General features: G+C 55.2%; 2 protein-coding genes across 3 annotated transcripts in view; one reads left to right on the top strand and one right to left on the bottom strand.

Annotated features, from left to right (window-relative positions):
- On the top strand, positions 1–13,162 carry HTR6 (5-hydroxytryptamine receptor 6; the record flags this gene model as incomplete). Its single annotated transcript, XM_080801736.1, is given in 6 exon segments — positions 1–714; positions 9,820–9,978; positions 10,179–10,517; positions 10,519–10,645; positions 11,565–11,692; positions 13,025–13,162. Coding segments are annotated over 6 exon segments (1,605 nt in total).
- TMCO4 (transmembrane and coiled-coil domains 4) overlaps positions 12,336–14,382 on the bottom strand; it is an 86,556-nt gene continuing 84,509 nt past the window's right edge. For both annotated transcript variants that reach the window (XM_080802052.1, XM_080802053.1), the window contains one exon: positions 12,336–13,805. In XM_080802052.1, the coding sequence (XP_080658178.1) occupies positions 13,428–13,805 (378 nt within the window). In that variant the 3' untranslated portion in view covers positions 12,336–13,427. The remainder of the gene's footprint in view (positions 13,806–14,382) is intronic.

Below are 14,382 nucleotides of genomic sequence, written 5' to 3'. Positions count from 1 at the left end.
ATGGTCCCCGAGCCCGGCCCCGCCAACCACAGCACCCCGGACTGGGGGTCGGGGCCGCCGTCGCACCCCGCGGGCAGCGGCTGGGTGGCGGCCGCGCTGTGCGTGGTCATCGTGCTGACGGCGGCGGCCAACTCGCTGCTCATCGCGCTCATCTGCACGCAGCCGGCGCTGCGCAACACGTCCAACTTCTTCCTGGTGTCGCTCTTCACGTCGGACCTGATGGTGGGGCTGGTGGTGATGCCGCCCGCCATGCTGAACGCGCTGTACGGGCGCTGGGTGCTGGCGCGCGGCCTCTGCCTGCTCTGGGCCGCCTTCGACGTGATGTGCTGCAGCGCCTCCATCCTCAACCTCTGCCTCATCAGCCTGGACCGCTACCTGCTCATCCTCTCGCCGCTGAGCTACAAGCTGCGCATGACGCCGCCGCGCGCCCTGGGGCTCGTCCTGGGCGCCTGGAGCCTGGCCGCGCTCGCTTCCTTCCTGCCCCTGCTGCTGGGCTGGCACCAGCTGGGTCGCGCGCGGGCCCCTGCCCCGGGCCAGTGCCGCCTGCTGGCCAGCCTGCCCTTTGTCCTCGTGGCGTCGGGCCTCACCTTCTTCCTGCCCTCGGGCGCCATCTGCTACACCTACTGCAGGATCCTGCTGGCGGCGCGCAAGCAGGCGGTCCAGGTGGCCTCACTCACGACCGGTGCCGCCGGCCAGGCCTTGGAGACGCTGCAGGTACCTGGGACGCGCAGGGAGACCCGGGCTTGGGGGATGGAGAGCAATGAGCAGCCGCTGGGTGCCCACAGGGCATCCATCACTTAATATATACACTTGCTGGTGACCTCCAAGTGGCCATTTCCAACACACACGACTCTACTGCCCTCTAGACTCAGTGCTGACTGTCCCCAGGACAGCTCCGCCAGCATGCGGGGCTGGCTTCGAGAAGGTAACATGGGCCAAGGGAATTCTGGGTGTCCCCCCCCTCCCCACCTGCTCCTCCCCCTGTCTTTCCCATCATGGCAAATGGCACCATCAGGGCATCACCCCGCAGAAACTTAGGAATAATTTCTCGCCCTCATGCTCATGGGGTTCATTATCAAGGCCTGTTGGTGCTGTCCTCCCGAACACGCCCCACCTCCAAGGCCACCCCCCTCCAGCAGCCCACCATTGCTTCTTTCCTGGAAGCCGTCACTAGTCTCCTCCCGGCTTCCCCTGCTTCCACTCTAGACTCACTCCGGTCTGCTCTCTGCCCGGGAGCCAGCGCTTGACAAAACAGAAGTGGTCCTGTCTCTCTTAAGATAAAAGCGGAGACCCCTGTCGGCATCTGGCCTGGGAGTGTGCCCCTGCCAAACTTTCCAGCTTCACCTCCTCCCCTTGCCCTCTCTTCCTCTGCACCAGCCCTTCTGATGTTTCTGGAAGGCACCAGACTGCCGTCGGTGTCCAGGACTTGGCATCGCTGTTCCCTCTGCCTGGCCGGCTCTTCCCCCCGGGGGGTGTCCTGCCTGCCTCCTTTTCAGCTCACAGGTCCCCTCTTCCTAGCGTCTGTCCCTGACCACCCTGTCTGCAGACCGTCTAAGCTCCCTCACCCTGTTATTCTCTACTCCAACCGCAGGTTTGTGTGTTGACTTGGTCATTGTCTACCTCCCCCACGAGAGTGTAAGCCGGGTGCATCTGGGGTGGTTTTGATCCCCACTGTACATCCTGGCTGCTCACTAATGACTTGTGAATGCTAAGGCCCTGCGGTGTCTGGAGTGGGGTTGTCTGCTCTTGTCACTCGGGCCATATGGCACCCGAGTCTTACTGTCCATTGTTCTAAGCCCCCAAGGAATGGGGCTTTAGCTTGACCAGGCCTGAGGCGCAGAGAATTAGGCGGCAGGCCCCGAGGAACGTCCTGAGGGCCTCTCCGGTCCTGATGTAGTCCCAGGGGGAGGAGCCTCCTGCAGGATGGGGGTACCTGGGGTTTGCGTGGACGGGGGCTGAAAGGCAGGCCCTGGGAGCAGCTTGCCTGACCCCCCCAGGCCCTGCGGCCTGGAGTTGCACCTGCCCTATCAACCAGGGAGAAACGCCTTCAGTGGACTGGAGGTCATGGCTGCAGTCCTGCTCCCTCCCTCCGTCTGTGCGCACTGGAGAACATTCCTGAATCCCAGCAGGTGGCTGTGACTCTCACTTGGTTCTCAAGCAGTAGGAAGGCCGCGCTGGGCCGTGCACCCTCTCTCCCTGGGTTCTTGTAAAGGAGCGTTTCAAACTGGAGGCATCTGGAACCACGTGGGACTTTGTGCATTCTCTCCACCCACCCACGCGCCTCAGGCAGCTCCCTTCTTCTGTATTTTGCATATTTCTCTCCACGACCTCACTTATCTTTTTCCTTCCATGCCTTTGTTTAGAAAGGACCCTTCTTATCTCTTCCGGAAATGGAAACTCGGTACCTTGGCCATAAACAGAAGGTGGTCGTAAAGACAGCAGCCGCGTAGCGGTCAGGAACCCCAGCTGTGTTGCTGGAGTTCGGAGGGGAGGTCCGAGGGGCCCAGCCCCGTGCCCGCTTTCTCTTTGGTGCTAGCGGGTTGTTAAAGACTGAGCGGCGTCAACACCCACTTTCTCTTGACACAACCAGAAAAGGAGCTGGGAGAGTGCTGGAAAAGTCTCATGTTCTCGCTCTGTCACTGAGTTCTGTTACGGGTCATCTTATGCTCCCGTGCCTCGGGGAGCTCTGCGCGAGTAACCAAGGATGTGAGGAGGTAGCTGTTCTTGGTGAGGTTGGGGTGGGACGGGTCTGGATTCTCCGTGCCAGTGGTACCCGCGACACAATTTCTGTCCCTGAGGCTAACTGGCTGGTGCCAGGTTTGGACCTGAGACTGTGGCCCGGAGCCCCAGGGTGCTGACTGCCGCAGTCCCACAGTTTCTCTGTGCCTGCCGTGTGCTGACACCGGGCTAAGCTTGTCCCCCAAACACCCACCATCATCCCCATGGGGCAGATGGCGAGACTGGGGTTCCGAGAGAGGGGAGGGGTCTGACCCCACCACTTCCCAACCACTCAGCTTCTTAGCCAGCCTCCTGTACGCCTGCTTTCTTTATTGTCTGCTCAACTGCCTGCATTTTGGGATTTTGTTTCTGGAACATGGCCTCTACTCCATTTTCCTGGGTCACGACCCCTTTCCTCCCACCCAAGCTGGCCTGTCCCAGAGTCTAGGCTTCCAGCTGGGCAGTGGGAGGCTCCAGTGCCTGGACTAAAGGAACCGGTGAAAATGAACAAAACTTGGGGTGCATTGGACCCCTTTCCTCCAGTCCTCAGCCCTACTTAGCCCTGAGCTCCCTTCCCCAGTCCGGCTGCTAGCTTCTCCGCAGGGGAGGGGTGGGGGCACATGGGTTTCTGAAGCCCCAGCTCCTCTGGGTTTGAGGACATGGTAACTGAGCAGGCTCGAGTATTTTCATCTCTCCTCCCACCCCCCACATCGGCCTAGTTGTGTGAACCGGCTTTTCAGAAGCCACTGGTTAGCTCAGCGGTCTCAGCCAGGCCTTCCTGGCCCTGCGGCTGTGAGGTAGGGGTCTCACTGCCAGCTGAGCAGAGGCTGGGCTGGGATGAAAAGCAGGGCATGGGGAGAGTGGTTGCAGAGTGAGTGAGATGCTGCCAGTGTAGGGGGGAGAGGGAGAGAGAGACATGCAGAGATCTGTGCCGGGGCGGGACGCTGCTCGTCCTCGGGAGGGACCAGTGTGGGAGGTCAGCGATGGAGAGAGCAGCAGGGGAGAAGGAGGTCTGCCGGGTGTTTGCCTCCCCAGCCTCTTTGTCTCTGTGTCAGGACCTGTGCCTTTGGTCTGGAGCCCTTTACCCGCTGCCTTCCTCTGCACATCATCTTCCTCCCCTTCTCCCACCCTTCTCCCCTCCAGGGCCCCCTCGCCTTCTTCTCCGCCTTCTACGTCCTCCCATCTGCCTCTCCCCCTTCTCTCCATCAGTTTCTCCCCCTCTCCTCCTCCGCCAGCCTTTTCCACCCTCCCTCACCCAACTCCACATCACTTTGTCTTAGCGATCTGTCTTCCCTTCCATCGCTGTCCTTCCTCCTCCTCAGAGGAGGCTGTGATCACAGAAATATCTCAGAGGGGGAGGAGGGGGCTGAGCTGGGGAGAGGCCGACAGAGGAGCAAGGCTGAGCATGGCAGACTTGGCTGCTGATGGGAACAAGGGGGCCCGGGGCAGCCAGAGCTGGCTGTAGGAGCTTGGGCATCCGGCTGGTCAGGGGTTCAAATCCTGCTTCCAGCACTGCTGATGACTTTGGACAAGCCACTCAGCTCCCGCGACCCCAGGGGCAATGCCACTTATGACTTGGGGCTGTTTGAAGAACCGGTGAGATAACGTATGTCAGCCTGGCACACACTAGGTGCTTGGCATGTGTTTGTTCCTCCCCTTTCCTCTTGGTGGTGAGATATGTGGTTCTGGAGAAATCATCCCTCTGAGTCTCTTTAGGGAAAAAAAAAAAAAAAAAAACCTCCGTTGCTGCCAATAACAGCATCATCACCAGAATCAAAGAGCTGAGCTGGACTCTAACAACAGAAATGCTGGCTGACACTTCCAAGGGGCTTACTGTGTGCCAGGCTCCAATCAGCTGACTCTGTGCATGCTACTTTCGCTAGTCCTTACTACAACCCTGTGGGGCGGATGCCCCTGTGATGGCCATTTTACAGATGAGAAAGCTGAGGCACAGAGAGGTGAAACTCCTTACCTGGGGTCACACAGCCAGTTAGTAACAGAGCCAGGATTTGAAACCAGACCGTCTGGCTCCAGAGTCTGTCTTAGAACCCTCACACTACAAGTAGGTGATTATAAAAATTTTGAACTATACAGGGGAATACATAAATACACTTTAAAATAAAAATTCACAGGGTGCCTGGCTGGCTCAGTTGATAGACCATGTGGCTCTTGATCTTGGGGTCGTGGGTTCAAGCCCCATGTTGAGTGTAGAACCTACTTAAAAAAATAGATAAAAAATTTTAAAAATATCCAGCTATAGAGATAAAGTGAAAGACCCTCCCAAGTCCCACCCAGTCACCTTCGATTCCTAGGGACATTCTTACTGATTTAGATTAAAAAAAATTGTTTTTTTAAATTTATTTATTTGTTAGAGAGAGAGAGAGCGAGCGAGCACAGGCAGACAGAGTGGTAGGCAGAGGCAGAGGGAGAAGCAGGCTCCCCGCCGAGCAAGAAGCCCGATGGGGGACTCGATCCCAGGACGCTGGGATCATGACCTGAGCCGAAGGCTGCCACTTAACCAACTGAGCCACCCAGGCGTCCCTCTTACTGATTTAGGATGTGTCTTTCCACTCCTTTGTGTGTGTGTGTTTTTCCATGTTTGTTTATGCTTAGTGCTTTGTGTATTTTTTTTTATTTTTTTACTTAAAAATATTTTTTAAAGATTTTATTTATTTATTTATTTGAGAGAGAGCGAGCGAGAGCTTGCAGGCGTACAAGCTGGGGAGAGGGAGAAGCAGGCTCCCCGCTGAGCACGGACCCTGACACGGGGCTTGATCCCATGATTCTGGGATCATGACCCGAGCTGAAGGCAGATGCTTAACCGACTGAGCCACCCAGGCGCCCCTGTTTTGGGTATTTTTAAAGTAAATGGAGCCCTGTTGTACCTGTTATTTTGCAACTTGCCATTACCACTTAATATTGATATTGTGTCTTGGAGGTCTTGTCATTTGACTGATTATGTTCTTGGAAACATCTGTGTGTCATCTATAATGGGAAGGTACCATGGTTTATTTAACCGCCATCTTTCTGTGCACATTTTGGCTGTTTCCAGTTTTTTCCAGGAATAGTGTTGCCATACACATGTCCGTGTATGCTGAGCGTACAGATGTACTTGGGTATTTATTGCATGGGGAACCTGTCTGTGGGACTGCCTCCTGGGGAGGCACTGCCAGCCTGTCACCCAGGCGGCTGCCCTCAGCAGTGGTAGGGGTGTGCAAACAACAGCACATGGCCGCGAGGGCAGAGAGAAGTGGGCAGTTGCAGCTGGCATGAGCTAGACCTCAGGGTGAGGCCAGCGGCTGCCACTGGCCTCTGCTCCATGAGGGCCTCTGTGACCGTGCTGGAGTTTCTGTAACCCTCCGTGTGCAAGCAATTTCTGGAGCTAGGAATGCAATTTCTGGAGCTAGGAATGACTTTGAATCCCAACTCAACCCTTATCTGCTGTGTGGCTGCTGGAAGTTCTTTTGCCTCTCTGAACCTTATCGGCAAAATGGGGATACTAATACCTACCTCATGTCAAGGCTGAATGGCATGATGGAGATCCGATGCTGACACACAGTAGTGCTCCCTAAATGCAGACAAAGTGCTGATTGGGGTCACTTGGGGTGCTTTGCTTTGAGACCTTGTGCTGGGACAGTGTGACCTGGGGAAGGTCCCCTATCCTCTCTGAGCCTTGGTTTCCTTCTCTCTTCCCTTCTGCCTGTGTTCTTGGGTCAAGTCTTTGGGGAGAAGAGAAAGAAAAACCCAGGTTTTTCCCAGGAAGATTCCTAGAGAGGGAACGTGAGGCCATCTTTAATTCCTTCTCTGGAGCTCCCTTCCCAGTGATTGCCTCCCACCCAGATATCTCTCCAGTGTCTCAGTTCCCCAGTGCCCTAGAGCTCTGACAAGATCAGGGCTGTCTCTTGCCCCAACCAGGTTGCCAGAGGTCAGGGTGTACCGGCATGAGTGGCTGCTCTGGAGATGGTGGCTCCTTCTTTTCCTATCATCTGTCCCCATCGATGGCAGCAATGTGAGAGCATGGCAGATCTTTGGGGGAAGCAGGAAGCTCTCCAGGCTGACCATGGTGGGGCCACAGGAGCCATACAGAGTCTACCCTGGGAGGGAGAAAAGGAGACAATGAAAGAGAAGAGCAGAGCCTTTTCCCCTCCCTAGTTACAGCATGGTGAGTCAGAGCGTTTGTCCTGACATCTGTGCTGCTTTGGGGAGCCTGAACTGCTAGCAGAAGGATGGGGCTCCTGAGGGTGCTCAAAATTCCCCCAGCTTCCAACACACAGCACTGAACCGACCTCAGGGCTGCTGTGTATGTAGCACTTAACTCTGTGTCAGGCACTGTGCATGCATTTATTATCCAAAGCCTCGCAACGACTCCACAAGCTGAGTATTGTTTTTCCCATTTTACAGATGTGGAAACAGAGACTGTCTCAAGATCACAGAGCGAGTAAGTGGTAGAGGCATGACTTGAAGCCAGATCACTTGTCTTACAAGTCCAGCTCTTGCCTCCGCACAAGGCGGCCCCACCAAGACGGAGGGGAGAAATCAAAGGCTTCTCTTAGGCTGTGCTTTGTGAATTTGTCCTCGGTATTCATATAACCAGATTTCACCTGGATAAACATACTGAGAGGTGGGAGTTGCAATGTGCTTCATCTCCCCCCTCCTGCCCACCGCCCTTCTAGACTCCTTGATCTTAAAGATAGATAGCATCTACCTGGGCTTTCAGCACCATGGACAGGACACCAAAGTCTGGACGCCCTGGGGAGGCAGGGAGAGATGGGCAGAGCTGAAAGGGGGCCTCTCTGCGCCAGAGCCGGGTGGGGGTTTGGCTTTGGTGCTCCCAGGACTAACACATCTTCTTGGCTTTGCCTCCTCCACCCCCTTTGCATCTGCGAGGGTTGCCTGGAAATCTGGTTCCCTTCCTGCCTCCTTCTGACTTTTTCAATTACTCTGTACTCAGCCCACCTCTGGCTCCCTCAAGAGCTAAGCTGGGCTCTCCTACAGTTTAGGAAATGTTGGAGGAGGGACACCTGGCTGGCTCAGTTGGAGGAGCTTGCAACTGTGAGTTTGGGGCTGTGAGTTTGAGTTCCACGTTGGGTGTAGAGATTACTTAAAAATCTTTTTTGTTTAAGATTTTACTTATTTATTTGACAGAGAGAGAGAGAGAGAGAGAGAGAGAGAGATCATAAGTAGGCAGAGAGGCAGGCAGAGAGAGAGGGGTAAAGCAGGCTCCCTGCTGAGCAGAGAGCTTGATGTGGGGCTCGATCCCAGGACCCTGAGATCATGACCTGAGCCAAAGGCAGAGGCTTAACCCACTGAGCCACCCAGATGCCCCAAGATTACTTAAAAATCTTAGAAAGAAAGAAAGAGAAAAGAAAAGAAAGAAGGAAGGGTAAGAAAGAAAGGAAAAGAAAGGAAAGGAAGGAAGGAAGGAGAAAGAAAGAAAAAGAGTAGAGGAATCCCTTGCTTCTGAAGGCCAGGCATGGTCCCAGGCTACACACACGACCTTTACATAGTTCAATGAACTGTGCATACCTTGGCATACTGGTATTTACTTAAATTATAAATGTAAGTTGGTCTCACTTTGTATAAAACTGGTTTATGAAAATCCAAATTGATTACAACATGCACTTTAGAGGGGGGCTTCTATGTCCCAGCTTTCATGGGCATTGGGGGTTTCGTGGCTGGGCCTCAAGGTGGTCTCTGAGCCCACTGGAATTATGGGATGTTTCTTCCTTCTCTGTGTGTGCATGTGTAACAATTTATATGTTTTTGTTTTCTGGGGAAATGTTTTGTAGATTGCATTGGATTCTCAGTGAGCTCAGGAGGTCGAAAAATTTGAGGCAAGAGCTGGTGAGAAGGATCGTCTAGTTCAGAGCTTTTTAGTGTTTTGGGATTGCTGGTCACCAGTCTGAAAACTCAAATTCTTTTTTTCTTTTATAAGTGTCTTTTTTTTTAAAAAAGATTTTATTTATTTATTTGACAGACAGAGATCACAAGTAGGCAGAGAGGCAGGCAGAGAGAGAGAGGAGAAATCAGGCTCCCTGCCGAGCAGAGAGCCCGATGTGGGGCTCCATCCCAGGACCCCGGGATCATGACCTGAGCCGAAGGCAGAGGCTTTAACCCACGGAGCCACCCAGGCGCCCCAGCAAACTCAAATTCTAACCTCCTCATGCCTGCGTCCCCTTCGACGGCTGCTGGGGGAAGCTCCTTTCTCCTTCTTTTCTTCCCCGTGCTCTAGCTCTTGAGGTCAACGTTTGGGAATGAAGATGTCTGTCAGTTCACAGTGTAATTTGAGTTGTACAATGCCAAGGTCACTAGCACCCCTAGGAGTCTAAAATGGATTTATTGCAAACATTTACTCTGTGCATGTGTTTTCAGAAAAGAACCGTATTCTGTGTCATGTAAGGGTAATGGTGCAGGCAAAATCGTTACTCCCGTATATGAGGGCAATCTATGAAGAGATTGCCATGCCCTGGGCAGTGGCATGGCCTCTTTTGTCAAGTACGGTTTAATTGCAACTAGTTGTTGAAGGGTCAAATGCTTTGTGTGGTGCTGGGGCTCGTGGCCACATGTGTTGACTTGTACTGAGTGTTGTCCTTGGCGTGGTGGGCAGGGGCTCCCCTGAACTGATAGTGTTGGCTTTGTCCTACTATCCTTCCTAAAGCTCCTCCTGTCAGGGTTAGGGCTCAGTGCACGGCCAGGGTCAGGGCTCAGTCTTTTGCTGAACTCAAGCCACAGTCTGGGCTAAGGTTGGGATCAGTGCTCTCTAGGGTCGTGGCTCCGTTTGAGACCTTGGTTACATAGGTCTCAATCTATGGCAACTATCCGGGCCCAGTCTGGGACCCTGAGCAGGGCTTGGTTTCTTGCTGATGTCGGTGTGTGGTTTAGAGCCAGGATCAAGGTTTGCTCTGGAGTCAAGTTCAGTTCTGCTGTTGGGGAGCCTAGGGCTATATAGCTGGGCCTCCGTCAAGGATCAGAAGGGCTCAGTTTATTGCTGGCACTAAGGCTCAGTCTAGAATTAGGATTGAGGCTTAGTCTGTGGCTGGGATCAAGATCAGACTGGGGCTCTTCCTCAGGTAACTTATGGATGTGGCCTTCCTTCCACAGGTACCCAGGACCCCACGCCCGGGGATGGAGTCAGCTGATAGCAGACGTCTGGCCACCAAGCACAGCAGGAAGGCCTTGAAGGCCAGCCTGACACTGGGCATCCTGTTGGGCATGTTCTTTGTGACCTGGCTGCCCTTCTTTGTGGCCAACATAGCCCAGGTAATGCCACCACAGGGGGCAGGTGGGCCCAGGCCTCGCTGGGGAGGCCCCAACCTGCACCCCAGCCCAGACATGGGGATAATAGGAGGGTGGGCTGCCTCTCAGGGCATATGTGTTTGTGGTGCCTCTCCCATCCATGCTGGCTGGGGTGGTCTGTGACCCTGTTCCGGGACCAAGCATGACGTACACCATCTCTCCAGGCTGTGTGCGACTGCATCTCCCCAGAACTCTTCGATGTTCTCACGTGGCTGGGTTACTGTAACAGCACCATGAACCCCATCATCTACCCACTCTTCATGCGGGACTTCAAGCGGGCCCTGGGCAGGTTCCTGCCATGTTCCCGCTGCCTTGGGGAGCGCCACGCCAGCCTCGCCTCGCCCTCTATGCGAACCTCTCACAGCGGCCCCCGGCCGGGCCTGAGCCTGCAGCACGTGCTGCCCCTGCCCCAGCCACCTGACTCCAATTCTGACTCGGGCTCAGCTTCTGGTGGCTCCTCTGGCCTGCAAAGCACGGCCCAGCCCCTGCTGCCTAGAGAGGCCCCGCCGGGAGCCCCCAGCCTTGGCCAGGGCTGCCGCGGTGGTCAGTTTCTTCAACATCGATCCCGTGGAGTCCCAGCTGCAGCTCCGTCCACTTGGGGCTCCCACGAACCGACCTGGGCTTGGAGCTGGTCGGTGGGGAGCTGTACTGGATAGAACTAAGTCCCCAAGGCCTTGGACCAGCTCTTGGCTAAGGCTGGGAGGCTGCAGGTATCCTGGGAGCCCTCAGAGGGTCAGTGGGGGCACTAAGCCAGCCCCCACTCCCCCCCGGGGGGAGAACAGCTGGTTCAGACGGTTTTCTCCAGGATGCCCCACTGCTGAGTAAAACCTGTGCGTGTGTGTGGAGGTGTCTGGGGGACTCTGGCAGAGGGGAAAAGGACTTCTCGGTTCAACTTAGGGTGAAGACAATCATCTTTGACATTTCATGAGAGTGCAGGGGAGGGATGCCTCTGTCTGCAGAGGTGGATGAGGGCTGGGCTGGCTCCCCCATTCCTCAAAGTGTAGTCCTCGGGCCACCAGCATTTGTGTCACCTCCCTGGAGTTTGTAACAAATGCACACCCTTGCCCCCCAAGAGCTGCTGCGTCAGAACTTTTATGTTAGCCGGAGCCCCCCGTGAACTGTGTGCACAGTGTAGTTTGAGACGTGCAGGCTTGGATGATCTTTAACTGTGAGGATGATCTGTGTTTAGTCGGGACAGTGTCTCGGGGCGGGGTGGGTGGGTTGTGCGTGGTGCCGCACAGAACCTGACCTGGAAGTCAGGAAAACAGAAATTTGAATCTCCGCTCCAGTACTCACCAGCTCTTGCACAGGTCCCTTAACCTTTCTGAGCCTGGTGTTCCATGTACAAAGTGGGGGTAACAATGCCTGATCATAGGGTGTCACGAGAATTAGGAGAGCACGTACAGACTACCCAGCTCCCACAAGTAGTGCTGTAGGTGGTACCTGCCATTGTCACAACTCCCGGACATCCAGCCCCCGTGGCCTCTCGCTGTGGGCCAGAATGGGCTGTTTGTTCCCACTGTTTTTCCCATTTCCCTCCTCCTCTTCAGGCCTGGCCCAGATCCCACCACCTGACTGCCTGTGGCTCCCCAGCTTCTTGCTCTGGATGCTGGGCGGGACTCCCATCCCCACTCCCAGGCTGCTGCACCGTCTCTCCTGGAGGGCAAAGCGGGAGCTGGTAGTTTCTTGCTCAGCACCAGGAATAGGTCTCCCTCCATCCTGGACTTCCTTGGGCCCGGAAGGGAACCAGCTGATGGGGATACATCAGTCCAGGGCCCCACCTCCTCCTGGCATTGCCTGGGTCAGTCAGGGAAACAGGACTGGAGCCTGCTCAGGAACGCAGAGTGGAGTGCAAGAAGTTGGTGTGGGTTGCTGCCCTCAGGCACGTTGGTGAACCCTAGCATAGGGACCTGGGTCGCTTTTGAGGGGGACTCTTGGTTCCCACAGTTTACCTGCCATAAGGTCCTTTTCAGTCTGAGGCCCCCCAGATCCATCACCCCAAACTCCCAGGGAGCCCTCCACCGTGGCCTGGTGCTCTCCTTGGTGCTGATTAGATTCAACTCTGGCCCCAGTCACTGGCCACAGAGGGGCCGTGGTGCTTGTTGGGGCTTCCCCTCTGCCCCAGGCCTGCCTGTGTGGACTCTTAATAAACACTAGCTGAGGCAGTGACCGTGGTGTGGACTGGATTTGCCTGAGGGGCCCCGGGGTTGGAGAAGCAGCTGGTGAAATGGGATGAGACCCTGGGCAACATGAGCTGTCTGGACTGGCAGAAGCAGTTCTATAAATATTTGTTGAATGAACAAGCAAACACACACACACGTGGGGACCCATTCAGCTCTAATATTCTAGTTCCTTCTGCAGTCCTCCACCAAGCTGCCTCCCCCGCCCTGCTCGGAGCTTGTCAATACTTCCTCTGCCTGGGCCCTGGCTTCCCCGTCTGCACAATGGAAGAGGACCATCTCTGGCCTCTCATTCAAGGACAGTGGAAGGAACCCAGGAAGAGGCTCCCGGGGATACAGATACAGTGGCTGAGAGCCGGGCTCTGGAGTCTGAGACTGACCAGCTGTGTGACCTTGAGCAGGTTAACTAACGTCTCTGGGTCTTAAGAACCTTCAGTAACACGAAGATAATAGCAGCGCCTCATCAGGTTATTGGTAGGGTCAGCTGAGACAGTCCATATAAGCACTCTGTCCTAAATTCTCAATTATTATTTATTATAAGCATTATCTCCCCTTCCTGCTTCAGAAAATCCTTCCCCTGTGTAATTTATCCTTGTCACTGGGCCCACTTCCCACCCATAGTGCATGCTGACTCAGCATATATTCACCATGCTGTGACACTTACATCCAGGGTGCCACATAGCACAACTGGGAAGACCCTTCACATCACATCCATGTGGTCCATGCTCCTGGGGTTCTGCAGTGCACAGCCTGCACGACTGTACAGGCCATCTGATTGCACATCCTTAGAGCAGTCAGCTGCTGGCTCCCCACCTGCACCTGCTCTGTAGGTGTATCAGTGGTGCTTGTGGGCTGGCGGGCAGCCCTGGCATGTGGATGGAGGAACAGGCATCTACCTGGATTTACTGGGGCTGGGGGAGCCCCCTGGGCCCCCAGATGGCTGGCCAGCCCCCACAGCTGTGGCCTGAAATACAGGAAGCCCAAGGCTGATAGAGTCCTAGGGCTCTAAACTGTGCTGGTTGTCTCTGCAGGGCTCTGGCCTTGCTTCCTTGGGGAGGGAAAGCTGTCTATTTTTAACTCCCCTCCTTCCAGTTCCTTTCTTTTAGGTCCCAGAGCCTTCAGCTTGGGAAAGGCACTGGTGGGAATTCCAAGCCCACGTGGGGCAGCTGGTGGAGGGGTAAGGGAGTGCTACATGGAGGAACCTGGGAAGGCAGCTCAAGTCCCCTTCCATGGTCAGTCCAGCCCTGAGCAAGGCCCCTGGGTCTCGCTGGCACAATCGGGGCAGCCCAGTGGGTTGGGGCCCATGCCGTGGTTGCACATCTTGGGGCTCTCAGCCGGGCTGGCAGCGGCAGGAAGGGAGGTTCCTTCACACTGGTCCAGCCCCGTTGGTGCCTGGGCTTGGCTAGGGTCGGTAGATATGGCCAGTTTGGGGTTGTCTCCGGGTGTGGTCTTGTCTGATGAGGCGGCGGCTGCTGCCTGGTGATGCTGCCCTTGGGGCAGATTGCTGGGAGCCAGCAGGAGCCCTGTTTCATCCCAGCCTGGCTTGGTGGGGATGCCCACAGTCTTCAGGATGACGTCCATCTGCTTGGCATAGTCCAAGTGGCCGCTGACCTGCAGGAGGACAGTGAGTGAGGGCCTGTGGGGTGGTGGTCAGAGCCCTGCCCTCCCCAGAGACCCCAGCTGAGTTCTCGGGCCTCACGCTCTCCCTCAGCAGCCTCAGCCACCCGGTCACCAACGCCAGGACTCCAGCTCTCAGCGACTCTCAAATCGAGTGGGGTGGGAAGCCTCTGGGCTCTGGGCCACTCCAGAGTTCATTAAATAAAGGTGAAGGATGTTTCTCTATAAAATCTGGGTCCTTTGGGGGCAGGAATCATCATTAAGACAAAGTTGAGAACTCAGAAAGGCCTACCTTCTTCCTCAAAGAATAGAGATACCCCATTTTGTGCTGGGATGTGTCAGTGGGTGAAAAGTAGGGGAGACTGAGAACGTCCGATGCCTCATGGTGATCATGGACAATGCCCCACGCGTAGTATGTCCTTAATACCTTGTAGATGAATTTATTGGATACAGTCTGTTGACAGGTATTAGCTGCTGACTAGAGCTGAAGGAATCGAGCCTTGGAGAGGTTAAGGTCATATAGCTAGGTTGCCTGAGGTCAAATAGCTAGGACGCGTCAGAGTTGGGTTTT

Source organism: Martes martes (assembly GCF_963455335.1).
Source record: "Martes martes genome assembly, chromosome: 4".
In the NCBI taxonomy this organism is placed as follows: domain Eukaryota; kingdom Metazoa; phylum Chordata; class Mammalia; order Carnivora; family Mustelidae; genus Martes; species Martes martes.
This window is presented reverse-complemented; position numbering and strand designations above follow the sequence as displayed.